The sequence below is a fragment of the Rattus norvegicus genome, chromosome X (genome assembly GCF_021556685.1).
Source record: "Rattus norvegicus strain SHRSP/BbbUtx chromosome X, alternate assembly SHRSP_T2T, whole genome shotgun sequence".
Lineage (NCBI taxonomy): Eukaryota > Metazoa > Chordata > Mammalia > Rodentia > Muridae > Rattus > Rattus norvegicus.
The window spans coordinates 16,542,624-16,557,489 of NC_141554.1; the positions used below are offsets into that span (position 1 = coordinate 16,542,624).

Genomic DNA, 14,866 nt, shown 5'->3' on the forward strand with positions numbered 1-14,866 from the left:
TTAGGTTCTGGGGACTGGGAAGAGGTAGCTATTGGGGATCTGGCTGACGATGAAAGCGCGGAGACTGGTTAGTTTCGCGTGTTAACACTTGCGCTGAAGATCGTCTTTGGGATTTTCTGTTGGGATTGAGTTCCCAACAGAACGGTATTGATTTCTATGTGGAATCTTTTTAAAAACCTGAGAGGAAGAGTAAGCGTTGAGGACTACGTAGAATTCGAACTCAACGGGATTTTCAAAGGAGGGAACTGTTTTACAGCCTTTTGACAATATGTTTTAAATGAAGGTTGCAATCTTTGGATGCTGGAGGAAGATTCTGTGTAAAACAATTTACGTTATGAATTCTGAGTCTTTCTGCAATATTTGAAAGCGTGCTAAGTCTTTATGAATGTAGGGAAAGTAGAATACTTCTTTCTAATGAGCCTCCGAATTTCAATCATATAGTTACCTATGAAATGCCTTGGGGCGTGATTAGGGAGTTTAATGCTTACAAGCAGACTACACTGACGGTTCAGTGTGCGAATAAAAGGTATTAGGAAATTTTGGAACTCTTTTGCATCTTCTAGATGAGGTTCATAAAGTTTTCACCTTTTTACCTATTGTTAGGCTCAGTCAGGTTTCCAGGGAAATACATTAGTATGCAGACGCTAGAATCTATCTTGTGATACTTGGCTACTGGAGAATTTGTTTGTACATGACTGAAAGAATTAGAGACGGCTTCGGTTACTCTTGTAAAACACTCTTTTTCAGTTTTGATGTACTATATTTTGTGGAATGAGACAAAAGCTTAACCTTGTCAAAAGAGGTGGTATTATTATTACTATTGAGACGGGGTCTTCCTGTGTAGTCAGGCTGGCCTCAAACCTTCAGTCCTGCTCAGCCTCTTTAGTGTTGGGATTACAAGAATGGGCCACTGACACCTGGCTGAAATTTTTTTAAACGCAGAATTCCCGGATCTACTAAAATCTGGATTACAGGTTGTGTGTGTGTGTGTGTGTGTGTGTGTGTGTGTGTGTCCGTCCCCACCCCCAACAGCTTCTAAATGAGAGACATAAATTTCAGGCTTAGGAGTTCTTGTAGTATATTGCATGTGTTCATAAGAATTCACAAGAAAGTTTAATATATGTCCTGTGCATAGCTGTGATAAAAAGACTGTGATCGTGGATCATGTGATTGGTTTTCTGTAAAGAATTTGTAGAAATTTATTGTATTCTATTTTTAATTTTAGGACTTAGTTTATGGAGAGGGATCTGTTTTTATTGATGTAGAATAATATAGCTTTAGTCCCCCACCATTTGTATGACTCCTAAACATATCTCAAGCACAGACCTCAGCTGAATTCCAAATTCTGTGTCCAGATCCATTCAACTCAATATCTAACCCAGGAGCTGTGTTCAGTGAGATGGCTTCAGTGTTTGGGAAGCTAAAAGAGGATCACAAGCTTTAGGCCAGAATCAAACTACAAAGTGAGACTCTATTTCAAAAAGGATTCCACAGCCAAACATGGTGGTGCATGGCTTTAATTCCTGCAGAGGCCCCAAGTACATGCCAGTCTTAAGTTTGAGGCTAACCTGGTCTATATATAGCGAATTCTAGGACATTGAGGGCTACACAGTAAGAGCCTGTCTCACCCCAACCACCACCACCCCAGTCCAGAAAAAAAAAAAAGACCAGGCACACAAACTTACAATAAAATACACAGAAAAAAAGTTTTTAGAATCACTTCTCTATTAGAACATAAAATTTGTGGTCTAAACCAGGATACCTTTGAACATAGGAAAAAATGTTATAAATATATACCCCCGTAGTCCTAGCACTTTAGAAGTCACAGCAGGAGCCTTAGAAGTGAAAGAACAGCCTACAGCCTAAGGCCACACCAGGAAGTTTGATGTCTGCTTGGGCTGCCTTGGTATTATGTTTCAGTAGTAGTAGTAGTAGTAGTAGTAGTAGTAGTTTCAGTTGTAGTAGTAGTAGTAATAATGATAATAATAATAATTATTCTACACATTGGGTACAGAATGTAGCCTTGGTATTGTTTCAGTAGTAGTAGTAGCAGTAGCAGTAGCAGTAGCAGTAGTAGTAGTAGTAGTAGTAGTAGTAATGATAATAATAATAATAATAATACACATTGGGTACAGAATGAAGCCTAGTGGTAGAGCACTTGCTAGGGTCCTGGCTCCAGCTCTCCAGCACCCACATTTTTTTAAAAAATAGAACAAGCAGCCTACCCCTGGGTCTATGCTATATCAACCAGGACATGGCTATTTCCCTTTTACCTTTAAGGCCTTGAGAACTGTGCCTTACCTACTTTACCTCTTTAATTCATGTGCTAATAGTATCATTCTGTTCCGTCTACGTACCCTAACCTTGATAGTTCTTCACAAAATTTATAATTGGATAATGTCTTTGTTCTTTTTTCCAGAAATACATGTGGTTTTCCTTCTCTTTTCCTTTAGGTCTTAGCTCGCATATAACTTCGATCAAAGACTTTGTCCAAGTGCTCATCCTCCTTTGGTGTTTTTTCCCCCCACAATGCTTACTGCTTGAGACATCATTAATATATTGTGCCTTCCCCATGGAATAGGAAATCCAGGAGAACAAGAATTTTGATTTGTTTTGCTTTTCCACATGGCAAGATCAATGTCTGGCATAACGAATGAATTTTCAGCTATATCTTTAAGCCACTGATAATTATAGGAAAAGCAAGTGTTATTCTTGATACTTAAAACAACAAAAACAACAAAACCTTTTGTAACTCAGATTGGCATAGAACTTTGAATCCTTTTCTGCCAGCATATTTAGGTGATTTGGTTTGAGCCCCAAATTTCTAGATTTTTTTTTCTTATGCCTGTTCACCTCTGATATATACTGATACTTTTTGCCTTAATGTTTTAGGGGTTCATATTCTATTCTTTGCTTTTTAACCTCTTTTTTGTGGTTTGGTTGGTTGGTTTTATTTTTGTTATTGTTGTTGTTGTTGTTGTTTTGAGACAGGGTTTCTCTGTGTAACCCTCCCTGGCTGTCCTGGATTCATTTGTCTACCAGGCCAACCTCCCAACTCCCAGAGATCCCGTCTGCCACTGGCCCTCCAAGGGCTGGGATTAAAGGTGTGAGCCACCCCCTACCCCCTACTGCCTTTTAACCTCTTACGTTTGGAAAATTAACATAAACTTTTACTAAAATTGTGGCATAAATATGTATGCTTTGTGCCTTTTTTCTTTCATCATTTGCATCTAAGCTTTTTCTCCATGTGGTGGATTTTCATAAAGGAATTTAAAATAGAAGTGGGAGCATTGGGAGAAAAGGGAGGCAGGCAGCAAGTTTTGTCCTTTGTCTTAGAAATCAGGCTTTCTGGTGGGAGCTGATCCTTTAGTGTGTGTGTTGGGGGGGCAGGTAGGGGCTGGAAGAATAGTTTCTGTCTTCCTAATCGATCCCTAAACTCTACTGTACTCCCATCCCCCAATCCTCACTTTCTCTCTTGAGAACCAGGCTTCTCTGGGAGTACTGTGAGGTGCTTTTTTTTCATGTAGAGGAACTTTCTAGGGGCTGCTTTTATTTGCACTCTTTGAGACAGGGTCTTACTTCCCACCTTAGGCTGGCCTTGTGGCAGTCCTCTATCTCATCCTCCCAAAGTGCTTGTGATCACAGGTATATGAGGTACCATAACTGGTAGTTATTTGTAGCCTTTATAATAGGCCCTTAACTTCTGCTTGACTTCGTAATATCCTAGCCTTTCCAGCCTCTAACTTAGTTTAAACCTTCCCCTAAAGCCTACCTGTCTCCTAGGAATTGAACCCTGGAATGAGCTGTGCAGGTGCTTTACCACTGACCTAGATCCTCTGTCACTCTGATCATACCTGTAGCTTTCATCCATCCCAATGTCTTCCCTGAGAATAAGACAGCTCACTTTAGTAGTTTCCCCTTCTTGTACCCTTTCCTGTTTGCCGCACGTGGTGTGTGTGTAAGAACATGAAGCAGCTGGGTTTATTTTTTTCAGGATCTGATGATTGCTGGGCAGGTTTGACACGTATTCAGGCAATTGAGTCTTGGACTGAGAGCTAGAGGATACTGGAATGTGGGGGTTCAGGAAGCTGATTAGGACCTTTCAAGGCATTAATAGAGTAATATAATTTATCAAGGAGAAAGTTGACATAGGTTACTAGCAACCAGTACTGGAGAAGGAGCAAAAAGAAATAAACACAACTGGAGCTACTTAAAAGCAGTATAAATCCTTCATCTAACCACCATGCAAAGTCATTACTACTATAAAACCTTGATTGCACCCTTAACTTCCAGATTTACCTACAGTAACACAGCATGATGGGATTACTGCTAAGAATCCAAGTGTTCACAGGTTCACAGATGCTGACAGCGAGGTACTATTCCTACAGCTGTAGCCGTTTTGGTCTTAAAAGATACTTTCTCTGCCTCTGATATTTATTTATTGGAGACAGGGTCTCTATATAGTCCTGATTGTCTTGGGACTCACTACGTAGATCAGGCTGGCTTTAAACTGAGATAGATTGTCTTGCCTCTGACTCCTGAGTGCAGGGGTCAAAATGTATGCACTACCGTATCCCCCAGGACTTGAGCTTTTAAACTGTTTAAGGTTTACACAGTATCTTCCGAAGCATTTTGAATGGGAAGAAGTGTTGCTTTTTCAGTTTTTCTTTTCTTTTCTTTTCTTTTCTTTTTTTTTTTTTTGGTTCTTTTTTTCGGAGCTGGGGACCGAACCCAGGGCCTTGCGCCCACTTCCTAGGTAAGCGCTCTACCACTGAGCTAAATCCCCAGCCCCTTCAGTTTTTCTTTATAGCAATATTGTTAAGAACTTATCAGTGCAGAGAGTTAGCAGCCACTTGAGCCTGTGGTTACTTTTTGCTCAATTTTTCTGAAACATGAAGATAGCAAATACAGTCAGAATAAAGCCCATTATCATATTTTGAGAAGGCATGCATATATTTAAACAAGTTTTTTTCTTCTTTTTAGATTGCCAAGAAAATCGGATGTGGAAAGGTGAGTATGATAAAAGTTAAATCTGTCTCCTCATTGGTTTTTTTCCACTGGGAGCATGAGTGGTGCTATTTATTGGTGCTGTAGGAACATAGGTCCAAAGCAACTTAGGACTGTATATTTTGTTGGGAGCACCAGGGAATGCAGTTTTTGTCTTCTTGGTACTTAAACGTAGAACCTTTCTTTTTTAAACCTTTATTGATGGCTTTATTGATGGCTGACCAAGGCAAGTCCTTGGGAGGGGGAATAAGAAAATGTAATGGAGGTTGAGTTGTCTGGCTTTGGGCAGCTGGCTGTTAATATAGCAGTTGTTGTAATGATGCTGTTAGATCCTTTTAGCACTTTAGTCTCCTGCTATCGCTATTTTATAATGGAAATTTTTTTGATTCAATTTAAACTTGGGGCTTAAAATTTAACACTCTTATGTTTCCATAGGCCAAAGGAACAAAATTTAGAGAGATCATGTTATTGGGATTTAAATTGAAACTATAAGGCTAAGTTGATAATATCTTTGATCCTACCTATGGTCCTTGGTTTTGGTTTTTCATACCAGGTCACTAGGGGGAGGTTTGTAGTATTCATTAATAGTTACCTCTCCATTACCAGCACCAAATGCCATATTTGTAGACTTAGACAGGAATCAAAAAGAGCCTGGAAGACACAATTGAAACTTAACCTGGTTTGTGACTTGACTGGTCAGTTTTCAAAGAAGGAAAGAAGCTAGGTTTGTTCTGCCTGGTGTGGAGTTAGGAATGAACACTGGGTTTTTGAAGGACTGACTCATGATGCACGAGCACACTAACAGTTGAGAAAGTGTGGTGTCAGAAAACTACATTAGAGTAGTTTACAGAGAAGGGCAGCTTTCTGATAGAGGAGCATATTTAGGGAAAAACATCAGACAAGTCTTGTGCTTGTGGTAAGGGAGGGACAGCACTGGCATTCCAAGCCTTGAGGTCAGTGGTGTCTAGGTGGTTGTATATTTGTGTGTGGTGCCTTAACATTCTTGAGCTACAACCCCAGCCCTGTCAGATCTTAATGCACTTTTAACACTTGTGTCTCATTCTTGCTTGCTTTCTTAACTTGACAGAGACTGACAAAGATCCATAAGTGTGCCCTTGGCTTTTTTCCTTTTGTTTCCATGGTATAATCATAGTGTTGACTGTTCTTTTTTTTTTTTTTTTTTTTGTTCTTTTTTTTTTTTCGGAGCTGGGGACCGAACCCAGGGCCTTGTGTTGACTGTTCTTAAGGAAGCCTTTTAGGTTGTATGCGATCTTAACACACTCTCAATAGCTACTTGACTTTAATGTATTCAGTCAGCAATAGACTTCAGCAAAAACTTATGTGGGTGCATTGCATCCTGGTGGGTGCATTGCATATTGGCAAGATGGAGAGATGTTGGTTGGATGTGTAGGTCATTGAAAAGTCACATTAAATTAATACATAGCTTCGACTGCACCTAGAGGTTGGTTAGTATTCTTAGAGGTAGGTTAGTATTCTTCTGGGTCTTGTTAGTAATTAGTCCTGGAATGTTGAATTTTTTTTTCAGTGTCTTAAACCACGAGAGGTATGATTGTCAGTTGTAGTGGTCCTGAAGTAAGAGGTCTAGCTAATATATAGAAGGTAGAGAATTTTTTAATGATACTCTTAAAGCTTTATGAGATGATAAATATTGGTGATTGCTGGGTAAAAAAAGCATAGAAATGAATACAGTAGAATAATAGATATGGACAGATCTACCCAAAATCAGCATACTATTTTTAATTTGGGTAAGGTAATGGATTCAACTTTGTCATTGAAATTCATTGGAGTTTTGTTTGTTTGTAATGCTATTGTAAGTTGGGAAATAACCCTATACAAAGGACACAATTTCAAGCTTTGGTAAAAAATATATTTCAACTCCTCTAACCAAAATGGTAACTAATTACCAGTAACTTCAGGTTTATACTTTATAGCTTCTAACTTCCACTATCATATATCCATAGATTTAGTATATTTTAGGAATCATTTATTATAATAAAAAACAATTTCAAATTATAATTCATTATGGAAAAACTATTGGATTTATTGCTCTGTGGTAAAGGTATGAGGACAGAAATGAGATGAAATTAATATTTATGTAAATATTTTAGGTTAATTTTGTTATGCTTATAAACATGCTTTTTTATTCAGATAAAGCAAATTGTGAAAAATAATGTGCTGATTCAGATGAGAATTGTTTTATTTTTATAGGAAAATAGAAATTGTACAGTTTGCTAGCCGGACACGTCAACTCTTCGTTCGATTATTAGCTTTAGTAAAATGGGCCAATGATGCTGGCAAAGTAGAAAAGTGTGCGGTGAGTTAAACTTTTGGTTTTATTTTGTATAGAATAACTTCGAGAGCTGGACATGGTAACATATGCCTGTGATCTTAGCACCCAGGAGTCTATGTAGTGGTGGTCAGGAGGTCTAGGTTAGAAACAAAATGTCTGTCTCAAAAAATGCCTTTAAATGTTATATGTATAATTTAGAGATTTAACTTTGACATCCGTTGATTTCAATGTTCTTACCGATGTCAATAATCATGTTCTTTTATGATAATACATAAATGTGTATCTGTGGAAGGCTAGTATTTGTATATGGGCTCTTGACCAAAAAGAGGAGGAGATATGTGAAAGATATTATACTAGGAGACTTTAGATATAACACTGGAGAAACTAAAAGGGAGGGAAGAAATAGTTAGCTTCAAAATTGTATGATTCTTTACAGCAGTGGTTCTTGACTTGTGAGTAGAGAAAAAGTTCTATCTCCAAAATTATTTATATTATAATTCATAACAGCAAAATTACAGTTGTGAATTACAAAATTACAGTAAAATAATTTTAGGGTTGGGGATCACCACAACATGAGGAATGGTATTAAAGGGTCTCAGCATTAGGAAGGTTGAAAAGTCCTGCTTTGAGGTTAAGGAGATTCTCTTTTTTAAAAGATTTATTTATTAAATATATATGAATACACTGTAGCTGTCTTCAGATACACCAGAAGAGGGCATCAGATCCCATTACAGATGGTTGTGAGCCACCATGTAGTTGTTGGGATTTGAACTCAGGACCTCTGAGAGAGCAGTTGGTGCACTTAACTATGGAGCCATCTCTACAGCCCAGGAAGATTCTCTTGAAGTTTTTTTTTTAATTGATTTTTGATGTCCTTGTGAGAATGGCAGAGTCTGTATTTTCTGTTTTACAGATTAGATGAATAAATTTCTAGAAAATATGTGGCTTCCTCAAGGTCACAGAACTGATGACAGCATGTATCAGTTCAGTTGTTTTTCATTTACTCAAATTCCAAAAGTACTGAGCATGGGCTGTAAGGGATAGCAGGGAAAGACTTGAGTAAAGCACACTTCCTGCTTTCCAGGAGACTCAGTCTTTTGACTGTTGACTTACTCTTAATTCAGAGAAGTGACTTCATTGAGTGAAGTGTAACAAAGATTAAATCTACCCCCTAAAATGTTTTAGGGAGCTGGGGATGTAGTTCAATTGGTAGAGGGCTTGTACAGCATGTAGGAAGCCCTGGATTCCATTGATTTCCAGCACTGCATAAACCAGGCATAGTAATGTTTGCCCGGTAATTTCAGTACTTGGGAGGTGGAGGCAGGAGGATCACAAGTTTAAGATCATCCTCTGCTACTAGTCAGTTGAAGCCATCCTGGGCAACAGATTCTTTTCCACGCAACAACAGTAACACAAACCAAGTTCAACCTAAGAATGTTAAGAGGATCTCCTAGGGGCCTTGAGTGAGTTCACTGTGAGAACTTGGGGAGGATGATATGGTGTTCACAGATGAGGAACACTGGCTCTTGCTTTACTTACTTCAATCACTCCTAAAGAGGTCATTCTGGAAAGGGCATTAGTGAATGAAGTCCTGAAATGAAGACAGCACTTCTCCACTTTCATTGAGCTTCTCTTTTTAAGCACAGCTCTACAAGACCAACTATATGTCTAGCTGCTCTCAATTAAATTTGTGAATGGAAAGGAAGTACAGAGATCACTAGCTTGGCAATGATTCTCACATTCCTTTTTTGTTTTTATTCTATTATGTAATGACATGTTTAAAAGGTTTCTAGTTTTCATAGATTAAAGCAGATTAACAAATTGGACCTGGCTAGATTAAATTTGAGAGCTTCAGAAGTTCTCTGTAGTTTTTTAAGCTTCTTACAGAAAAATCAGCAGGGTGGTGATGTTGGTGCACATCTTTAATCCCAGCACTTGGGAAGCAGAGGCAGGTGGATCTCTGTGAGTTCCAGGCCAGGTTGGTCCATAGACTGAGTTCCAGGACAGTCAGTCTACACAGAAAAACCCTATCTTGAATAACCAAAGAAAAGAAAAAAAAAGAACAGCTGCCAGGCATGAGATATACATACATATACACATACATACATATACACATACATACATACACACATACATACATACATATATATACACATATACATACACACATATACATACACACTCTGGTAAACTGGTAAATTGAAACTGGAGAACTTTCTATTTGTAAGCTAGTGAGGATTCTTAGTCCACAAAAGTCCTACTCTGCAAAGAAATCTGCAGCACAGCTGTATTTTTGAATGATTTCTGACATTTCACCTCAGTTTAAGCCTGCTTTAGTCTTTGCTTAGCCTGATTTACTAGACTGCCTTATTATTATAACCAAAACTTAGGTGAAAGTTGCCAAACTGAAAGAAGGGATAAGATCATAAAGTTGGACTTTGGAAAATTCTAGAATATAGGTTTGCTTTTTGAAGCATATCCTGTTAGTTTCTATTGTAAGTTTGACACAAACTAGAGTATCCTGGGAAGAGAAAACTCACTCTCCCCAGTTGAATAACTGCCTTGATCAGCTAGGCTTCTGGTCATATATTTGGAGTATTTTCTTGGTTGCTAATTGATATGGGAAGCCCAGTCCACTGAGGGTAATCTTCCCTGCTTAGTATACAAAAGTCTTGGACGATGTAAGGGACACCCCCCCCCCCCAAAAAAAAAGGCTGGAGAGGTGGCTCAGGGGTTAAGGATACTGACTGCTCTTCTAGAGGTCCTGAGTTCAATTCCCAGCAACCACATGGTGGCTCATAACCATCTGTAATGGGATCTGATGCCCTCTTCTGGTGTGCATGAAGACAGCTACAGTGCACTCATATACATGAAATAAATGAAAAAGAAAGCCAGCTGAATATAAACTAGTGAGTGAGCCAGCAAGCATCATGTCTTTGTGTTTTCTGCTTGTGTTCCTGTCCTGACCTCCTTTAATGATGAATTAAGATATGGAAGTGTGAGTTGTACAAATCCTTTACTCTAAGTTGCTTTTGATCATAGGGTTTTGTCACAGCTGCAAAAAGCAAACTAGAACACGGGGAAATAATTTTTATTGACATTAGTGCATAGTTCTAGTTCTGGCAGCTTAGCCCATGACAGCAGTAGACCAGTTTTGTCAGATATGCTTTTCTGTCGCTGAGTAAGCCAATAAAACCTTACAGAATTATATAGAATATTGATCAGAAGCATATTTGGCCTAGGTTGGCCTTAAACTATCAGTCCTCTTGTCTTAGTTTCTTGAGTGCTGATCTTACAGAAGTGTACCATCACCATACTCAGTTTTTGAGGTAGAGTGTTTTGTATTATATGTTAAATTTTCCTTAAGGTGTGAGGTTGTGCTGGATAGATGGCCCAGTGGTTAAGAGCATTAACTGCTCTTCCGGAGGACCCAGTTTGATTCCCAGCACACACATGGCAGCTCATAGCTATCTCTAACTCCAATTCCAGGGAATCTAATGCACTCTTCTGTTTTCTGAAATTGGGCACCAGGTATATACATGCTACATAGACATACATGCAGACAAAACAGCCATGCACAAATAAATACATAATTAAGATTTTAGAAAGAAATTCCTTAAGGGAGAAAAGTGTCCATTGTCTGTGTATGTGATTTGCAAACTTTTGTATGCTAAGCAATATTCAGTGTACTAAGGTTAGCGTATTTTGAATGTGTGTTTCATTACACAGATGGAGTAGTGCAGGCTGGATAAACTGATACCTCAGTTTATCTCCCATCATCCCAGAACGAGGTCTCTGATTTTATTTTCCCTTTACTTGGTCTCAAGAATATTTTCACCTGAGTGGCAAGATTCATAAAATGGCCTAAATCAGAGTTAAAACCAGTTCAACAGTTGAGACTGTTTTAGTAGTTTCATGGCTACGAATAAGAAGTTAGAGTTGGTGACATTGATAGAACATTGTATCAGGTAACATTTCAACATATGCACTGGGTCTAAAACTAAGAGAAGAAAACCCATTTTCTGCTTCTAGCTTCTCTAATTATTAAGCCATATTGAATATGTGAATCAATTTTCTCATCTCTAGGGTGATAGTAATCATCTGGTTCTGTTTTCTAGAGTTGTAGAAATTACACAATAAAACTGGAACTATAAAAAAGATCACTGTCTATGTATGATGCCCTCTTATATTAAGTCTGGTTTGAAGGACATGAAAGAAAGGGAAGTTAGATATTGATATAAAACAGAACTAAAGGTTTGAAGGAGATGGTTTTCAGCCCTGTGATGGCTCTACTACTGAAATGACTAGAAAAATGATAGAATTTCTGTATTGGGCAGATAGTTGTCCTGGATCTCATACTGGGCAATATGTACTGTTTCCTGTGTTCTAGGCACTGTTCTTATCCTCAGAACAAATTCATTAGGTTGGGAATAATTACCTCCATTTTACTGTTGAAAACCTGAGTCATCTATGGGCAGTGGTGGCACATGCCTTTAATTCCAGCATTTGGGAGGCAGAGAGGCAGAGGCAGGCAGATCTTCTGAGGTTGAGGTCAGCCTGGTCTACCGAGTTCCAGAACAGTCAGGGCTGCACAGAGAAACTCTGTCTCAAGAAGAAAACCTTAGGCATATTTGCCCAAGTAGACAGAGCTAGTAATTACAGAGTTAAAATTTAGATCAAGGCAGTCTGGGAGTCTATGGTTTTAACCACTTCATTGCTATCCAACACTTAAAATCTGTCAGAATAATTTTTACTCTTACTATTTGATATTATGAATGTGTGATGTCAAAAGTAGAGAATGAGAGAAAACTATTTTTAATATCAAATATAAATAGATATTTCATTGAATTAATAAAAAACCACCTATATTAATTTCTTTTTAAGTTTGCTTTGGAGTTTAGAGTAAATGATATATTTACCCTTTGCTTTAAAGATGATCTCGAGCTTTTTAGACCAGCAAGCCATCTTATTTGTGGATACTGCTGACCGCTTGGCCTCCTTAGCTAGAGATGCCCTGGTCCATGCACGCCTGCCTAGTTTTGCTATCCCATATGCCATTGATGTACTGACTACTGGTTCTTATCCACGACTTCCAACCTGCATCAGAGTAAGTGCTTTCCCCCTGTACTCAGAAAAGTTAAAGGCTTTTTTGGTTTGCATTGCCAGAAACTGTTTTTTAAAAACAAGTAATTAGTTTCATGTTTTTTTTCTACAAGTAAAAGTGTGGTAGTTTGAAATAAATAAATTGTGGTAGTTTGAACTGGGAAGGCTTTTTTCCCCTCCTTTCTTTTTCCTTTTTTTCTCCCATTTCCTTCCCCTACCCTGTCCTTGTTGGGAGTGAGTAGATGTGCAAATATAATTTAGTGTGTATTTCAGCTGTGAACATGATTCCACAGCAGTGGTATTTTGGAAGTGCCTAAGATGTATTATGGTAATTGAATGAGTTGTTGCTATTGTATTCTTTTTTTTTTAAATATTTATTTATTTATTTTATGTGTAAGTACACTATAACTGTCTTCAGACACACCAGAAGAGGGCATCAGATCTCATTACAGATGGTTGTGAGCCACCATGTGGTTGCTGGGATTTGAGCTCAGGACCTTTGGAAGAGCAGTCAGTGCTCTCAACCGCTGAGCCATCTCTCCAGCCCCGTTGCTATTGTATTCTGTTCACTTGAGAAGTAGAAGTCATCTAGTGATATTAACTCCGTGTATTAATGGAGCATGATGAAGAACATGATTTTAGCAAGGTGACTGAAAAGTATTCACTCAAATGTATAGTCACTATTGGATGTAGACAACAGAAATGAGTGTTATGATTGTCTTGAGTATAGTAAGAAGTACTCAAGAAGTTCAGTCAGGTACAGGTAAACATTTACATCTTTTGTATATTTAAAAAATTTTTTTCTTTTTTTTTGTAGGACAAAATTATTCCTCCAGACCCAATTACCAAAATTGAGAAACAAGCCACACTTCATCAGCTTAATCAGATTCTTAGACATAGGCTTGTAACGACAGATCTTCCTCCACAGCTAGCAAATCTTACAGTGGGTATGTACCTGAGATTGTTTTTGGAATATTTTCTAAGTGACCGTTTGGATTTTTTTCAAAGAACAAGTAAATGAAATTTTGGTTTTTGTGGTGGTTGAACCTATGATTTGCCAGCCATAACTGTTCTCTTTTTGATACCTAAAAATAATATGTTGGTCTTTGCACTGGGGAGAAATGAGTGGGATTACCTGAAACTGGAAGAGAAAAGAGGTTCCGAAGTTGAGCCTGGAGGACATACTCTGGTGTTTATTCATAATGTGGGAAGAGTTGCCTTTGGTTTCTTAATGACCTGGGCATTGTGCTTTCTCTGACCCCCTGACTTGTTTCAACACTTAGGACCAAAGTTAAGTCTATTTAAAATGTCTTATAAATGAGACTGAAACTTGGAGATTAGCTAGAAGCTTATTGTTTTAAAGCAATATATACCTTTTCCTCTTCTAAAAGCAAATGGCCGTGTGAAGTTTCGAGTTGAAGGAGAATTTGAAGCAACCTTGACGGTGATGGGTGATGACCCAGAAGTCCCATGGCGTCTTCTCAAGCTAGAAATTCTAGTTGAGGATAAGGAAACAGGAGGTAAATCATCATAGTAATGGTTTTGACATTCTTATATTATTGAAGTATTCCTGTGGAAAAATATGTATAGCAGTTCTATAATTTGAAACAAAATTTTGATAAGCATAGGTACTAATGGAAGAATTTTCAATGTATAATCTATAGTTTTCTCAAAATAATCTGTTACTCTTTTTATAAATTTAAATTTATTTTTAGTGTACACTTGTCTCAGTTAATGCTCTAATGCTGACTTTTCTAATTAACTCCCTTCCTTTCTTCTGCCCATGGAAGATGGGCGAGCTTTGGTTCATAGCATGCAAATTGACTTTATCCATCAGCTGGTCCAGTCTAGGCTCTTTGCTGATGAGAAACCTCTTCAGGACATGTACAACTGCCTACGTATCCTTCTGCTATTTGAGACATGGACTGTAAGGATTTTATGTCTCCCTCTTTCTTCTACACTTTCTGTTTATCCTTTGTGTAGTAGTCTAGCCTCTCCTTCCCATATCCTCCCTTTTTTGGGTATAAATGGGCATAGTGAGTCAGCCATTCTGTGAACATTAATGATACATCTGTAAGATATATTTCAAATCTTACCACTGCTTTGCAGGCAACTCCTAGAAGTGATTGCTTAGAAGTAGCACTGCTTGCTCAGCAAGGTGGTAGGTGCCTGTGATCCCAGCCCCTGAGAGGAGAGGCTGCAGGGGGACTTAGAGACCATCCTTGGCCAAGTGGTTAGTTCAAAGTCAGTCTGTTTTACATAATGAGAACCTGTCTCAAGAAAAGGTGCCATTTTGATCTGAAAATGTATTATTTGCTCAATTTGTATTTTCTAAACAATAATCAGTTAAGGGGCAAACCTAGACCTTAGTTTTGTTTATTTAGGCCAAAATTATTATCCTCTTTTCTAAAATTATGCCACATATTCTACTACTACTTAGAGTCA

General features: G+C 38.1%; 1 protein-coding gene across 2 annotated transcripts in view; it reads left to right on the forward strand.

The window, feature by feature from the left end:
• The window catches only part of Med14 (mediator complex subunit 14), a 91,115-nt gene that overhangs the window by 771 nt on the left and 75,478 nt on the right, over positions 1 to 14,866 (forward strand). For both annotated transcript variants that reach the window (XM_087600013.1, NM_001191727.2), the window contains 6 exon segments: positions 4,984 to 5,010; positions 7,237 to 7,342; positions 12,252 to 12,425; positions 13,239 to 13,368; positions 13,813 to 13,941; positions 14,212 to 14,319. In XM_087600013.1, coding sequence (XP_087456139.1) covers positions 4,984 to 5,010; positions 7,237 to 7,342; positions 12,252 to 12,425; positions 13,239 to 13,368; positions 13,813 to 13,941; positions 14,212 to 14,319 — 674 coding nt within the window.